The sequence below is a fragment of the Mesoplodon mirus genome (genome assembly GCF_964341445.2).
Source record: "Mesoplodon mirus genome assembly, chromosome: 12".
Lineage (NCBI taxonomy): Eukaryota > Metazoa > Chordata > Mammalia > Artiodactyla > Ziphiidae > Mesoplodon > Mesoplodon mirus.
Window position 1 is genome coordinate 39,530,106 of NC_138988.1, and position 16,188 is coordinate 39,546,293.

General features: G+C 57.8%; 2 protein-coding genes across 7 annotated transcripts in view; both read left to right on the forward strand.

Annotated features, from left to right (window-relative positions):
- IP6K2 (inositol hexakisphosphate kinase 2) overlaps positions 1 to 2,842 on the forward strand; it is a 30,187-nt gene extending 27,345 nt beyond the window's left edge. For all 5 annotated transcript variants that reach the window (XM_082638670.1, XM_082638671.1, XM_082638673.1 and 2 more), the window contains 2 exons: positions 1,441 to 1,616; positions 2,069 to 2,842. In XM_082638670.1, the coding sequence (XP_082494796.1) occupies positions 1,441 to 1,616; positions 2,069 to 2,569 (677 nt within the window). In that variant the 3' untranslated portion in view covers positions 2,570 to 2,842. The remainder of the gene's footprint in view (positions 1 to 1,440; positions 1,617 to 2,068) is intronic.
- Positions 2,843 to 5,016: 2,174 nt separating this feature from the next.
- On the forward strand, positions 5,017 to 15,708 carry NCKIPSD (NCK interacting protein with SH3 domain). Of its 2 annotated transcripts, none has more exons than XM_082639250.1 (13): positions 5,017 to 5,273; positions 7,835 to 7,944; positions 8,171 to 8,375; positions 8,548 to 8,638; positions 8,893 to 9,383; positions 10,639 to 10,809; positions 10,953 to 11,039; positions 11,128 to 11,266; positions 11,350 to 11,430; positions 11,630 to 11,758; positions 11,865 to 11,957; positions 12,085 to 12,257; positions 14,804 to 15,708. In XM_082639250.1, the coding sequence occupies exons 1-13, from the start codon at positions 5,103 to 5,105 to the stop codon at positions 15,005 to 15,007; spliced, it is 2,145 nt and encodes a 714-aa protein (XP_082495376.1). In that variant the 5' UTR covers positions 5,017 to 5,102; the 3' UTR covers positions 15,008 to 15,708. The 2 variants fall into 2 exon arrangements, with proteins under 2 accessions (XP_082495376.1, XP_082495377.1); XM_082639251.1 differs by having other exon boundaries at positions 8,893 to 9,305.
- The last annotated feature ends 480 nt before the right edge of the window (positions 15,709 to 16,188 follow it).

Below are 16,188 nucleotides of genomic sequence, written 5' to 3' on the forward strand. Positions count from 1 at the left end.
TGCACACAGCAACAAAGACCCAACACAGCCATAAATAAATAAATAAGTAAATGAATGAATGAATAAAAATATATATAAGGGCTTCCCTGGTGGCGCAGTGGTTGAGAGTCCGCCTGCCGATGCAGGGGACATGGGTTCGTGCCCCAGTCCGGGAAGATCCCACATGCTGTGGAGCGGCTAGGCCCATGAGCCATGGTTGCTGAGCCTGCGTGTCCGGAGCCTGTGCTCTGCAACGGGAGAGGCCACAACAGTGAGAGGCCCGTGTACCGCACCAAAAAAAAGAAATATATATATATGAACCAATGGAGCTCCCTGATGGCACAGTGGTTAAGAATCTGCCTGCCAATGCAGGGGGCACGGGTTCGAGCCCTGGTCCGGGAAGATGCCACATAGCACGGAGCAACTAAGCCCGTGCACCACAACTACTGAGCCTGTGGTCTAGAGCTTGTGAGGCACAACTACTGAGCCCTCGTGCCACAACGGCTAAAGCCCATGCGCCTAGAGCCTGTGCTCCACAACAAGAGAAGCCACTGCAATGAGAAGCCCACGTGCCGCAACAAAGAGTAGCCGCCGCTCACCCCGCTCACGAGAAAGCCTGCGAGCAGCAACGAAGACCCAACACAGCCAAAAAAAAAAATGTAAGAACCATTCATTCCTAGCTTACAGGTTATACAGCAGTGAGTGAGCAGGGGGTCATGGTTCACTGGTCCCTGCTCTAGGAGCACTGGTCTGGGCACTGGGGGAGCTCATACATCCGGTCATTGTTTCTAGATCTTTTCAGTGCCCACGTCTGGGAAATACATATTTATTTTAAAGAGAAAACTTTTCATGAGTTCATACTGATATTTCTAGTTCATATTTAAGACTAGGATTTACTGAATTTATTTGATGTTCTGTTTGTAATTTAGGACAGTATGTTTCTAGTTTTGTTTTGCTATTTGTATCACTTTTTTTAAAAAAAAATATTTATTTATTTATGGATGCTTTGGGTCTTAGTTGCAGCACACTGGATCTTCATTGCGGCATGCAGGATCTTTTAGTTGCAGCATGTGGGATCTTTTTAGTTGTGGCGTGCGAACTCTTAGTTGCGGCATGTGGGATCTAGTTCCCTGACCGGGGATCGAACCTGGGCCCCCTGCATTGGGAGTGCAGAGTCTTAGCCACTGGACCACTGGGGAAGTCCCTAGGACAATATGTTTTTGGACCGTGGTCCCACATCTTGCTGAGTTCAGGGAATGATGTGTGTGTCTCCCAGGCTGTTCTCAGGCCAGTTCCCTGACAAGAATTGAAGGTGCCTTTCAGCCTTCTAGCCTGAGCTGCCTGCATGGGAGATATAGCAGGACCTCTGGGGCACTGTGTGCAGGCCTTGTACCCTGGGAATGCCAAGGCCTCGTGGAGCAGCACCTTTTCATTAGAGGGGCATTGTCCTTAACCACTCAGAATTTATCTTACTGGAGAACCTGACTTCCCGTTATGAGGTGCCTTGTGTCCTGGACCTCAAGATGGGTACGCGCCAGCATGGTGACGATGCTTCAGAGGAGAAGGCAGCCAACCAGATCCGCAAATGCCAGCAGAGCACGTCTGCAGTCATTGGTGTGCGCGTGTGTGGCATGCAGGTGAGAGGAGTGCAGGTGCATGGCGTGGGCTGGCTGGGGCATCCAGAAGCTGCCAATCTCCCACCGTGGCATAGTCCCGTTTTCTCAAAAGATTCCAGATTTGAATGAACCTGTCACTTTCTGGTTAGAAAAGGAAGCATGCATGCATGGGTAATCGTCTCTGGGGCTGGCCTGGTTGACTGAGTCCAGAGGCTGTGGACAGGAGGGGGAGAAAGGCAAGAAAGTTCGGCCCTCTCCACCAACACATACACTGAGCAGGGGGCTGGTGATGGAACCCAGGTCAGAGGGCTGTATCCTGAGTGGGTGTTGATTGGCAAGGACGGTGTCCCTTGTGACTGGTGTACTTAACAAGTTAAAGGATCTGATCCAGAGCTGTCATATCGCTGCCACTCCCCAGGGTCTAGGCCCTGAGATGGCTGTCAGCACCTCACCTGCTGGTCTCCCTCCCACAGGTATACCAGGCAGGCAGTGGGCAGCTCATGTTCATGAACAAGTACCACGGACGGAAGCTGTCCGTGCAGGGCTTCAAGGAGGCACTTTTCCAGTTTTTCCACAACGGGCGGTACCTGCGCCGTGAGCTCCTGGGCCCTGTGCTTAGGAAGCTGACTGAACTCAAGTCCGTGTTGGAGCGACAAGAATCCTACCGCTTCTATTCAAGCTCCCTGCTGGTCATTTATGATGGCAAGGAGCGGCCTGAAGTGGCCCTGGACTCAGATGCTGAGGACTTGGAGGACCTGTCAGAGGAGTCAGCCGACGAGTCGGCTGGTGCCTATGCCTACAAGCCCATCGGCACCAGCTCAGTGGATGTGCGCATGATCGATTTCGCACACACCACTTGCAGGCTGTATGGTGAGGACAGTGTGGTACACGAGGGCCAGGATGCTGGCTATATCTTTGGGCTCCAGAGCCTGATAGACATTGTCACAGAGATAAGTGAGGAAAGTGGGGAGTGAGCTTGCTGGCTGCAGCAGTACCTGAGAGACTCCCTGTGTCCCAGGCACAGCTGTGCTGCGTCGGGGAGGAGGCCAGTATGGCCAGGCGGTAGCCCCTGCAGCCTGGAGCTGATGCGCAGAGGCCTCTGTGAGTCCCAGCCTGAGCCAGCCCCAACTGCTCTCGGAGTCTTTATTTATTTTAACTCTCTCTTCAACATTCCACATTTGATGATGCAGATACCTCTTTCTTCCCTGAGTGTAAATGTTCTAATACAAATCTTTTTGTTAATTGTACACAGTGCTGCTGTCGTTCTTGCCCAGGGATAGGCAGGCAGCCCCCCTCCCAAACCTCAGAAACATCACATATGCCATGACCTCCACCCTGGCCCAGCAATGTATTTCTTCCAGTGACCCCATCCCATGGACCCTAAAGTCACCATAGCCTCTTGGCTTAGTCCTCAGTCCCTTAACCGAGCACCCACACACATAACCGTAAATGGGTCCCTCTGGGATATGTGCTGGTCTGTCCCAGCACCCCTTATGCAGAGAACTACACTTGACTCTTGATACAGGTCTTTCCCTACCCTCATGTAGCTTAAGCCAAAGTTGGACAGCAGGTGTGCCAAACCTTGGGTCCAGCTCCTGTGCCACTGGCAGCAGCTAATTGGCTGGACATTGTGATGTCAGACATCCTGGAGTCAATACTGGGGCCTCAGGTGGCTACCAGACCAGGCTTTGGTCTGTTGGCAGCCATTGGCTCTGTGGTCAAGGTCTTAGGAAGTCCAGAAGGTGGGTGGCTTGATGGGAGGGGTTGTTCTGGGCAGTGTGGTCCTCTTGGCCACAGTACCTGTCACCACTCCTACCCAGCCCTGGACCCCACTGCAACCACGCCAGTGTCATTCTTCATGTGGCTCCAACCACGGCAGCCCCTAAGAGAGCTACTTCTTTTTTTTTTTTTTTTTTTTTTTTTTGCGGTACGCGGGCCTCTCACTGCTGTGGCCTCTCCCGTTGCGGAGCACAGGCTCCAGATGCGCAGGCCCAGTGGCCATGGCTCACGGGCCCAGCCGCTCCACGGCATGTGGGATCTTCCCGGACCGGGGCACGAACCTATGTCCCCTGCATCGGCAGGCGGACTCTCAACCACTGCGCCACCAGGGAAGCCCCTAAGAGAGCTACTTCTGCTCTGTGCTAGGAGGGTTTCAGGGAGAGGTGTGGCAGGAGGTGTTGAACTGCAGACCCAGACACCAAGGAGAAGGACACAGAACCAGTGCCAAGAAGGTAGGGTCTGGATGTCCAGTTTTAGCAGCCCCACACCTTGCCTTGCCTGAACCTCCTAGCACCTCCTCTCCAAGGTCCACTATGCCCGTATCCACTACGTCCAAAAACAGGCCAACTGCATACACTGGCCTGGTTGTGCCTACAGCCCCTGCTCCCTGGGCCCAGGCTTCCAGAGGGGAATGTGGCTGGACCAGCCCCTGGACAGGAATGAGAGGTCCCCAGGACCCTTAGGATATCTCCCCGGGTTTTCCCCCTTCCCTCCTAGGACTTCAAAGACCTCACCAGGTCAGGGCTGACCGGAAGGTGGGCCAAACAAGCTCTTAAGGCCACATGGTGCCCCACTCCCCATCCTCCACCAGCCCTTCTGTCTGCTCTCGGAAGGAAGCATGAGAAATAAGATAACCTGGAGTTGTAAGTCCCCAAAGACAACAGAACAGAGTGATGTGATAGCGATTGATAGGGGTGGGAGCCTGCGGACCTTACACTGTGAGGAAGGGAAGTGTGTCCCAGGCAGAGGAAACTATGCAAAGACCCATGTTACAGAGGACGAGAGAAGCTAGTGGCCGAAGAGAGGAGGTGGGGTGGGGAGCAAGGATGGGAGGACTTTGGACAGAGAAATGGCCCCCCGTGGTTTTTGTTTTTACCGTTCCCCGCTCACTCTTGCTCCCCGTTGCCCACCACTGGGGCAGTAAGCGGGGGTCAGGAGGCCTAGAGACACCGAGCAGACCCGGGCCCCGCGGGCGCCTCCAAGTGTCTCAAGATCCAACAACGGGACTACCCTCACGGGTTCGCTGTCCTTATGTTAGTAGGTCAGGTCCCACTCCCCTGGGGTGGCAAGGACGCATGGGACTGTCAGCACAGGACAGAGGCTCTGTCTTTGGGCTGCGGGCGGAGCGCTCCTTCGGGAAGTAGGATGGGCCGCAGTACCAGGGCTTGGGCGGGTAAAGGGAGTGGAGGGCCGGGCGGGAAAGCTGGGTCTGGGGCTCTAGGGAGGGTGCTGGGGTCGGGAGTCGGGAGCTTGGAGACGCAAAAGTCCACGGAAGGGACGGAAAGGGCAGCGGATCCTCGGGGGCTGCGCCGGGCCGCGCAGCCTGTGGACACTAGGGGGCGCCGCGCTTCTGCGCAGGAGCCGACACATCCCGGGGCGGGGCTGCGGCGCGCGCGCGCGCACGCGCCGTGTGTCACGGGGCAGGGCGAGCGCGGTGAGGCGCTCCCGGCCTGGCGTCCTGGTTCCGCAGACCCTGCCGTCTCTCCTGCCCCGGCCCGGCTCACCCTCATGTACCGCGCGCTGTACGCGTTCCGCTCGGCGGAGCCCAACGCGCTGGCGTTCGCCGCAGGCGAGACCTTCCTGGTTCTGGAGCGCAGCAGCGCGCACTGGTGGCTGGCGGCGCGGGCGCGCAGTGGCGAGACGGGCTACGTGCCACCCGCCTACCTGCGCCGCCTGCAGGTGAGTGTGCCCCTCCCCGGCCCGGCCTCAGCCGCCCCTAGACTGAGCTCCAACATAGACTCGCAGGACAGACCCCGGCACCCCAGGCCCGCCGGGACCTCCAGCAGATAAGGAGTTTGAGAACCTGACCGTGAAACCCCAGGAGGACTGGGACCCTAAGAGCCCGCGCCCCCACCCAAGACCAGGGCCTTGACAGCCAACTCTGAGGATTCAGATCTACCAAAAACCCAACTCTGGGACTGAGACTCCTCGGGATCCCAGAGCCATTTGGCCCCAACATCTGAACCCCCATCCGAATAGAATTCAAGAGTCAGTCCTGAGATTCCAGCACACCAAATTCTGAGCAGTTCCCCAGATCATTGAGACCCCAGAATTAATTGGCCCCTTCCCTGGATCACCAGGATCCCACACTTTTGCCTCCTTTTCCTCAGCTTCCACCACTGAGACCCGGGCAACCCTGGACACTGCCTGTTTCCCCACCATCTTCCATGCCTTTACACCCCCTCCCCCATTTGGACCTGAGAACCATGGACACCCCCCTCCCCTAAATGACCCCCCAAGCCCTGAGACCTCAGTATCTTTTACTCTCCTGTACTCAGTCACCCCCTAAGCCTTTCCTAAGACACCTTCGTCAGTTCACTTTGAACCAGGGATCCCAGGCCCTGCCGACACTCCCTGGCACTACTCTCCCTAACCTCTTTCACAAGCCTCAGGCCCTGACTTTTCAGACTTCCTTTCTCTGAAGATGAGGGAGCTCCATCCCTCCTTGGCCCCCAGCCTGGGGTGGGGGCTGCTCCCATTGCAAGGAAGTGAGACCTCCCCATGGCGTCCCCTGGTCTGGCTTTGGCCCCATTTCCTTCCAGTGGAGTCTGCGGCCCCAGTTCCTGTTTCCCCAAGAATAGTCCTGGTGTGGGGGCTGGGATGTGTTGTCTCCAGCTGGTCTATTCTGATCACAGGGGGAAGGAGGGCCTGGAGCCTCCAGGTCTGCCCTGTGCCAGACACCCCCACCCCATCCTAGTCCATAGCCTTTAGGAAACATCCTGTCCCAGCCCAGTTCAGGACAGAAATAACAGGATAAATTTGGAGATGTCATCTGGTCTTACCAGAGGGGATGGGCCCTGGTCCCTAAACCCTTGGCCTCAAGGCATCTAGGAGTGTCTGGGTAAGAGTGAGAGCCCTGGACACCAGGGCTGCTGCGTCCAGGATGAGCACGTCAGACCCAGCCTCTCTGGAGCTGGGAGCTTGTTGGAGGCCTCTGAGGAAAGTCCTGCCTCTTCCCCGAGGGCCCAAGAGGCCCCTCCCCTGCCTGGGCCACTGGGGCTGGGTGTTTGGGGAGGGCAGAGAGGCTACCATCTTGTCTATCTGTTGGTTTCTTGCTGCATATCTCCCTCTGCCTTCATCTCCGTGGCTCTCTCTGTGTCTCGGTGTCATTCTGACTCTCCGCTTGTGTGTTTCTTCCTCCGACTCTCTTCCCTTCTCTGTCTCCAAATCTCAATTTCTTTCTGCGTTGTCTCCCTCTGCTTCTCTCTCTCACTCTCTCCCTCTCCCTCCCTCCCTCCCTCTCTCCATCTTTCTTGCTTTCTGTGTATCATCTGTCTTTCTCTCTCTGTCCCCCTTTCTGTCTGCTGTCTCCTGCACTCTGACACGCCCTGTGCTACCTGGAGGGCTTTGTTGACCTCTGAGTCCATCTGTCTGTCCCCATCAGAGAAGCTTCTCAAACCCACTCTGGTGTGATGTCACCTTAGTTCTGAGGCTCCTATGCCTGATGTACCATGTGTGCCCAGGGCAGCGAAGGGTGGGAGTGGCTGGTCCCACAGCTGCCACCCCTTACTCTGTACCCCATGCCAGCCAGGCTGGGTAGATTGGACCTCTGAGTTGCTGCGGATGGCAATACAGAATCTGGGGCAGGGGCCAGGTCCTGCGCTCATGTCTGTCTTTTGCCACAGACACAGAACTGCTGCTTCCCGGTGCAGGTCTGGAGGATTCCTGGAACAGCTTGAGGGGATGGGGGCTGGCAGCAGGGGTGGAGAGAGGAGATCCCTTTGGCCTGTCCTCAGCTACCAGGGCCTGCAGAAGGCTCTCTGAGGACAGGGCCATTCTGGAGTGTGACCTTGGTTTTGTGAAGGATCAGCAAGATCCAGAGTGATTTGTTAAGACTTCAGACACTAGAGTCTCCCTGCTTGGCATCTCAGCCTGGGATCTGAGCCAAGCCTGGGGATAGACTAAGTGTGTACTCCTGGCCTCAAACTGAGGGTCCGTGGGCTGTGTTATTGCTCTAGACCCCAGGTTTTCAGCGACATCTTAGCTGAGAGCCTCACTTGAGGTAAAATCCTGAGCGGGGCCCCAATATATAAAGCAGCAGCATGGGCCCTCCCCGTGGCCCAGCTCCCTGAGTGACGCAGTTTGAGAAGCCCATTTCATATTCTAGTTCAGCTTGCTGTGTTCACATCTGGCATTACAGGCTTTAGCTGTAGTGGTCCTTTGTCTGCCCCTGGCTCCATCCTGGGCTGGCTCTGGCTCACTTGGCCCCCAGGCCTAACTGCCCACCCCTGCCCCCACAGGGCCTGGAGCAGGATGTCCTCCAAGCCGTTGACAGGGCCATTGAGGCTGTGCACAATGCAGCCATGCGGGATGGTGGCAAGTACAGCCTGGAGCAGCGCGGGATCCTCCAGTGAGTGGGGCGGGAGAACTGCCCAGTAAGCACCATGGGGTGGGGTCCTTCAGTGAGTACTGGGGACGCCAGAGAGCAGGGTTGGTAGTGCAGAGTGGGGCGGAGCATGAGGGTGGTGGGAGGTTGGGGAGCCTGGGCTAGGGTGGGCCGCATCCCACGAGGAGCATGTGAGGACTTCGGGAGTCGTAAGGTAACTCGCCCAATAACCTCCCTGTCCCTCCCTCAGGAAGCTGATCCACCACCGGAAAGAGACCCTGTCCCGCAGAGGCCCCTCAGCCCCCAACCCTGCAGCTATGACCCCGTCCACCAGTGACCACCACCTGGATGCTGCTGCTGCCAGGCAGCCCAATGGGGTGTGTAGAGCTGGGTTCGAGCGGCAGCACAGCCTGCCCAGTTCTGAGTATCTTGGGGCAGATGGAGGCCTCTACCAGGTACATGGTGAGAACATCCTGGGGAAGGGAGGTGGGTGGAGCTTAAGGCTTTGTCCAGAGGCGCCAGGGGTCCACTGGGGTCAGCGATGCCACTCGGAACCATAGTCCTGCCCATGCCAAGCTCAGGGCGCTAGCCAGGTCGTACCCTCAGATCCCACTTCTGTCCTCCCAGATCCCACCACAGCCTCGCCGGGCAGCACCTGCCACACCACCCCCACCCGTGAAGCGCCGAGACCGCGAGGCCCTAGTGGCCTCGGGGAGTGGTGAGAAGGCGGGGTTGGGGGACTGGGGGGGGCACCTTGTGCTCGGAATGGTTACTCTGCCTATGTCAGGGAACTGGGGGCTCCAGGCTTGCAGGGAAGACAGGGCACATGTCGGGGCAATTAGGGGTTCTGGGCTTGGTGGGAGGGTCTGACATAGGAACTAGGCCCTGTACTAGGGGGCGGGGGCTCTGGGCTTGGAGGGGTTGGGGCCCCCAGGGGGCTGCCCTAGCACAGCATCCCCTCTCTGCCCACAGGCGGCCGCAACACCACGCCCTCTGGGGGCAGTTCTGTGTCCAGCGGCTCCTCTGTCAGCAGCACCTCCCTTGACACACTCTATACCGGCTCCAGCTCATCGGAGCCAGGCCCCATCTGCTCACCCACGCCCCCACCTGTGCCCCGCCGAGGCACGCATACCACTGTGTCCCAAGCTCAGCCCCCTCCCTCCAAGGTGCTAAACTCGGAGCCCCCTACAGAGGAGGTAGCAGTTGATGCAGCCCCAGCCCCTGATGAGCTGGAAGCCCTGGGTGCGCTGAGCCTGGGGACCACAGAAGAGAAGGCGCTGGCTGAGACTGCTGTGCCCAGGACCATCGGGGCAGAGCTGATGGAGCTCGTGCGGAGGAACACCGGCCTGAGCCACGAGCTGTGCCGAGTGGCCATTGGCGTCGTGGTGGGTCACATCCAGGCCTCCGTGCCGGCCAGCTCACCTATCATGGAGCAGGTCCTCCTCTCACTGGTAGAGGGCAAGGTGAGGGTGGGCAACAGGGCCAGGGGCCTCCCCATTCTGGGGCCACCATACAGCCCCTGCCCCTTCCCCACTCTCACACTGTGTCCAGCCTTTATCTGACAGGTCTTTGTTGAGCTCTAGCTCTTGGCTTCCTTGTGCTGGGTGCTGGGGACATTTGGGCTGATCCCTGAAGGAGAAAGGGAGGAAGAGTATTCCAGGCAGAGGCTCAGGCTGGACGAGGGCCATGAAGCAGGACCGAGCTTGGCTCACAGGAAGAAGTGGAACAAGGCCAGCATGGTTGGAACACAGGGAGTGAGGGAGGGAGCAAGTGGTGTGGTTGGAGGTGAGACCTGGGGCAGGTGACAGATGAGACAGCCGTGGGTGGCCAGGAGTTCTCTCAGGCTGCAGGGAAGGAATGGACATAAGGCATGAGAGAGGGCAGTGCCATGCTGGCCTTGGCAGTGGAGAGCAGTGGGTGCTTCGAGAGCTATGATGGAGGCCTGAGTGCTGACTGAGATGTGAATGAGGTGTGTGTGCATCATGGGCGGGTGGGATCCTTTGCCAAGGTTGGGGCACTGGTCAGGGAGCAGGATTGGGGGGCATGAGCCCAGTCTACACGGTGGGGGCCAGATGGGCCAGAGGTCTGTCCTTAGGGCTCCATGGCTCCTGCAGCTCTGGTTTGGGGTGTGGGGAGCAGTGAGTCAGTGGGCTTGCCTGTGCTAGGACACTGGATCAAGAGGAACACGGGAGGTGTGTAGATGACAGGCCTGTCCCACTTTGTGTAGAATCAGGGGGTGGAGTCTCAGTCACATTCAGGCGGTGAGAAGTTGGTGGCCTTCCTCATGGAGGATGTTTATCCAGGTCTGGGGCAGGAGGCAAGTTGTTGGAAAACACCCCACAGATGTGTCTCATGCAGAATCCTGTCCCAGACAGTTGTTAAGACTTGGGGGCAGTGGAATTACTTGGGGAGGGGGTATAGAACTGGGTCAGTGCCCTTGGCGGCCTCGATGTTGGGGGATGGGCTGTGGGAGCAGATCTTTTGTGGGAGCTTGATGGGAGCAGCAGGGAGGAAGGAAGAGAACCGGGGGCTGGTCCCCTCACCCTTCCTGGGACGACGCTGGCTCCAGGCAGCTCTGGTAGGTGAGGCTGGGGCCCCCTGCCTGACACTGGCCTGGAGCTCATGCCATGACCTCAGGGTCTAGGTTGAACTCCAGGCCTTGTGGGCCTCCTGGAGATGGTGAGGGGCAAGTGTGCTGAGCCAGACCTCTTCCTCCAGGACCTGAGCACTGCTCTGCCCTCAGGGCAGGTCTGCCACGACCAGCAGCGGCTGGAGGTGATCTTTGCCGACCTGGCCCGGCGGAAGGATGACGCCCAGCAGCGCAGCTGGGCCCTGTATGAGGATGAGGGTGTCATCCGCTGCTACCTGGAGGAGCTGCTGCACATTCTGGTGCGGGCTGGGGGCCCCCAGGTGTCCCCCACCCCTGCCCCATCTCTCCCCAGTGCTTGGGAGTCTCCCCTACTCGTCCTCAGCTCACTCACGTGTGGCCACCTCACACTGAGTGACTCCATCACACTTTGTCCTCCCCACAGACGGATGCAGACCCTGAAGTTTGCAAGAAAATGTGCAAGAGGAATGAGTTCGAGTCTGTCCTGGCCTTGGTGGCCTATTACCAAATGGTGTGTGGGAAACAGAGGGGAGGGGGCACAGAGGAACCTGGGTAGAGGTAGGGGTTCTGGGCACTGAGCACACAGGGTCCCCTGCCAGGAGCACCGGGTGTCACTGCGGCTGCTGCTCCTTAAGTGCTTCGGCGCCATGTGCAGCCTGGACGCAGCCATCATCTCCACACTGGTGTCATCTGTGCTGCCTGTGGAGCTGGCGCGGGACATGCAGACGGACACACAGGGTGAGCGAGGGGCAGCTTCCTGCCAGCTGGGGAGGTTCCCGCCATCTGGGGGGGCTCTGACCGCCTGCTTTGCTCCCCCGCAGACCATCAGAAACTCTGTTACTCCGCCCTCATTCTGGCCATGGTCTTCTCCATGGGGGAGGCAGTGCCCTATGCACACTATGGTAAGAAGGCAGGTCACTGACCAGCGGACCACAGGGAGCCCACAGCCCGCTGGAGGTGGGGCCCATGGCCCAAGGCGCTGGGCACCCACTGACCGTATGCTGACTGAATGTCTCCAGGGCTCACAGAAACCCAGGGAGGCTGGGCGGTGGGGGTGTGTGTGACGGGGGGCCTGCAGACTTCCACGTGCCCCTCTCCCAGAGCACCTGGGCACACCCTTCGCCCAGTTCCTGCTGAGCATCGTTGAGGACGGGCTGCCCTTGGACACCACCGAGCAACTGCCAGATCTCTGCATGAATCTACTTCTGGCTCTCGATTTGCACCTGCCAGGTGGGGGCAGGGCCTGACGGGGGTGGCTGACTCACCATAGAGGGGAGGAGGGGGGCTCTCCAGGCTTAGCACCTGTGCTGTTGTCTACCCCCGTGTCCTTCCTCAGCCCCTGACCAGAACTTCATCATGGCCGCCCTGAGCAAACACGCCAATGTCAAGATCTTCTCCGAGAAGCTACTGTTGCTCCTGAACAGAGGGGGTGAGGGCCCAGGAATCTGTGTGGGGCCCCTTCGATGTCCTGTGACTCCATGACCCCTGTAACTCGCTGGGGTGACTCTGGGCCCCCTCGAGGACTGCCCTGACCCCCTCTTCCTCCTGCCTTCTAGATGACCCCGTGCGCATCTTTAAGCATGAACCTCAGCCGCCACACTCCATCCTCAAGTTCCTGCAGGACGTGTTCGCCAGCCCCGCCACAGCTGCCATCTTCTACCACACAGATATGATGGCGCTCATCGACATAACCGTGCGGCACATCGCGGACCTGTCGCCTGGAGATAAGGTGCCTGGGGATGGCAGCTGTGTAGAAACTAACAAAAGGGGGGGACCTGACACTGAATGGAGACTAGGGCGAGGGGCACTGCTGGAGCCGGGTAAGTGGGAGGCCGGTCAACCATGACAGGTGTGCCAAGACCCAAGGGAACGCACCATGAGGTGATCGGGGGTGGGCTGTCTGAAGAAAGCAGGAGTAGAGGGAGTGGTGGGAGGTGAGGAGGAGAAAGTAGAGTTTACACAAAGCCTTGGAGGCTGCAGCGGGAGGTTGTCACCTCTTCTCGGGGGCAGGGGAAGTGATCCGATTACCATCCTGAATGAAACGGAGACTGTGAAAGCACAGCAGAAGCGGGAGGCCGGTGAGGAGGCGGCTGCAGCCGTCCACGTGGCACGGATAGGGTGGGAGAGGAGGTCAGGCCGGGGTGTGTTGGTGGGTTGGCAGGGCTTGCTGCTGGATTGGTCTGGAGCAACAAGGTGGATGAAGTGCCGATTGCTCGGGTGGGGAAGAACTTTTGAATAGAGTTGTGTTTTGATGTGTCAAGACTGAAAGATACCTGTTGGACATCCAGGTACAGAGGACCTGGGGTGTGAGTTGGGACTGGAAAGAGACACTTTGGAGTTGGCTGTGCATAGATGTGCTGGGAAGCCTGTGACAGTGCGGTCACCTAGGGTGTGGGATGGATGGGACAGAGGGAAGCGCAGGCCTCAGCCCAGGGCACAGTCGGGGCATGTAGGGAGACACCCAGGAGGAAAACCAAGAGAGCAGGAGCCCAAAGCCACGTGTATGGAGGAGGAGGGGGATGAGCCGTCTCCACAGTTAGGAGCCCGAGTGAGATGAGGCCTGAGACTCATGAGCCACGGGATTCGCCACATGGAGATGAGGCGTGATTCACAAGCAGCGTCCATGGAGTGGAGGGAAGAGAGTCCAAGTGGGAAGTTGAAGAGAGGGTTTGAAGTTGGAGGGGAGTGGAAAGGGGGAAGGTGGGAGCAGTGAATGGAGACAACTTTCGTGTGTTTTTAAGTGAAGGGGAGCAGAAAAAGGTGGGGGAATCACTGGAGGGAGACATGGGGTCAGGGAATGTCTTTTAAAGGTGGGGAAAAAAAAAAAAAAGGTGGGAGATGCTGGTGCATGTCTGAGTCAGAGGGAATGATCCAGCAAGCCAATCGTGGAGAAACAGCTGATGTGTCGGGAGTCAGCCACCGTGGGTGTCAAGTAGGTCAGGCAGCGGGGTAGGGTCCAGGCCCCCGTGGAGGGATGGCCTCTGGCAGGAACCAGGACAGTTCATTCACTGGGGACAGGTGAGGTGTAGGTGCTGGGGGAAGACCAGGCGTTTCTGAAAGATTGCTTGTTTTCTGCATGAAGCACAAAGCCAACTGATCAGGCAGTTTAGGTTTGGAAAATGGAGAGAAGGTGGGCAGTGGTCCTTTCAGGAGCAGTGAACGTGGCAGAGGAAAGTGGCAGGGGTGCCAGGCAGTGAGGTTTGTGGTGGGGAATGCTGTTCAAGCCTGTGCAAGGCTCTGTAATTGTCTGCTGCTTAGCTTCTAGGATTTGATTGGCAGGTGCTTTTTGGTCTGACCAGGGTTGGGAGTTAGCAGGGTGATGCTGCCTAAAGAAGGTTTGAGTATTGACTCCTCTAATCAGAGGTAAAGAGAAATGAGGGATGGTGAGGGGGGCAAATGGAGGAAAAAGTGCTGGTGCCAGGTCAATGGATCAGGGTCTCAGTGAGGATAAGGAGCAGCTGGGGTGTCAGATTGGAGTGGTTCTTGGAGCCATTAAAGCCAGAGGTGCTGGGAGGGTGGGTTGGCGGGGGGTGTTGGAGATGGATTCAGGGCACACGTAGAAGGTAAAACGGCCGGGTCTTACTGGGACGGATTGGATTCAGGGTGTGGGGAAAAAGGAACCGGAGGGGACACGTGCAGTTTTGGCTTGAGCACTTGAATGGACAACAGTGCTCTTTATTAAAATAAAGAACACGAGAAAGCCTGCAGCTTTGGGAAGATGGGGAAGATCACGAGTTTGATGGTTGTTATGTGAGTCTGAGTGCTCTCTGAGATAAGCAGGAGGTGACAAGTGGGCAGTTGGATTTTCTCATCTGCAGCTCACCGGAGAGTCTCTGTAAGAGGTTTGAGTGGGGGTCACTATTTGAAGCTGTGGGTGTGAATGATATCTTCCAGGGTGAGAGGATAGAGTGAGAAGCAGAGGGCCACCAACAGACAGACAGCAGCCCCACAGGGGCCCAGCATTACAGGAGGGATGGGGGCTCGCTGCTTCCCCTCGCCACCTCTCTGAGGCAGGACTTCCCTGGGCCGGCCGCGTTCTGGGACTGTGTGTGTCTCAGATGATTTATTTATTCACTTATTCAACGACTGTCAAAGACCAGTTCTGTGCCAGGTCCACTCTGGGTGCTGGGAATGCAACCCTGATCTTCAGTGGTGTGAGGTGGTCTACAGCCCTGGGGTCCGTGTGGCTGCCAGGAGGCAGTAGTGGCCTGTCCCTGTCTGGTGGCAGTCTCAGTGCCTCCCTGGGGTCCCTGAGCTTGCCTGGTCTCCCCACAGCTTCGCATGGAGTACCTCTCCCTGATGCACGCTGTGGTCCGCTCCACACCCTACCTACAGCACCGCCACCGGCTCCCCGACCTGCAGGCCACACTGCGGCGCATCCTAACCGAGGAGGAAGCCTCGCCCCAGTGCCAGATGGACCGCATGATTGTCCAAGAGATGTGCAAGGAATTCCCGGTGCTGGGCGAGGCCCCCAGCTAGCACCTTCTTTTCCTCCCTTCCCTGCAGCCTTGGGTAGGGTGCAGGGGACTCGGAGGCTTGGCCCTAAGAATGTTTTGCACTGACAGTGTGAGGGGAGGTGTTGGTGGAAGGGACCTAAGCAGGGGCCCCCACCTGAAATAGAGCTAATGAGAGGGGCCAAGCGCAGGATTAGGGACCACGCGCTGGGAGCTATGCTGGGGCAGGGGGAGTGTGAACTGAAGCCCCTCCATCTCCCGCTGGGCTGCCTATTCAGCATGCCTCCCCACGCCACACACATGCACACTCAGAGTCCTGCTGCTGCTCCAGGCTGGGCCAGAGCCCTCATCCCTTGCGCCCACCTGGTCTGTGTCCTGGGCTTCAGCAAGCTGTGTCCCTGGGGTGAGAGGAGGCACCTTCCGCCAGCTCCGTTCTTTGCCTTAGCTTCGCAGTGAGTGCTGCTGATGTGCTCTGTCCCCCCAGCTGCCACCCCGTGGGGGTCTCTGCCCCTCATTCCAACCCCAGAGGTCTTGGCCAAGCTGCTGCTTTGAAAGCAGAGTCTTAGAGACAGGCCATCCACCCTGGAGCCTCACAGAATGAGGTGATGGCACTGATAAAGTCAATGACAGAATATATTTTCTCTGTAAAAACGTAGACCGAAAAGCCATGTGTATTTTCCTATGTGCTGCAGCTCAGCTTGGAAATAAATCACAGGCATCTGGAAACAGGCTTCCTGTATGATCCTGAGTGGTGGTGGGAGAGGATGGTCAGGGGCACTGGGGCCTCAGGACCTGTCCTCTCCAGCCTGAGGAGGTGATGGTCCCTGACAGGCCTCTCCATTGAGGTCCCTTGAGCCCTGTTCCAGCCTCTCTTCCCTGGGTTCCCACTTCTCCTGGGCCACGGCCACAGCCACTGAGAGCCCCATGGTCCATTTGCAGGTGACTGCCCCTCCAGGCTTCACTTAATCTTTCTTTGCCTTGAATGCTGTGTCTGTCTCCCCTGTTGAAACCCTATATCCTTTACACCTGTTCTCAAATGAAGCGTCTCCTATCCAAGCCCTGGCCTCCCTGAACTCCTAGGCCTGCCCAGCTGTTTCCCTTCCTTATTTGCCTCCCCCTGGATCCAGCGACGTTCCCTCATTTTGCAGCCTTAGCGGAGATTTGGTAATTACGGTAGGACAAAAAGAATATCTCAACGAGTGTGGG

Bases quoted from the DNA above. Each gene is read 5' to 3' on its own strand.
- NCKIPSD (XM_082639250.1), top strand. From the start codon at position 5,103: ATGTACCGCGCGCTGTACGCGTTCCGCTCGGCGGAGCCCAACGCGCTG. The intron at 10,810-10,952 runs GTGCGGGCTGGG...TCCTCCCCACAG, and splicing joins AGGAGCTGCTGCACATTCTG to ACGGATGCAGACCCTGAAGT. The intron at 11,040-11,127 runs GTGTGTGGGAAA...GTCCCCTGCCAG, and splicing joins TGGTGGCCTATTACCAAATG to GAGCACCGGGTGTCACTGCG.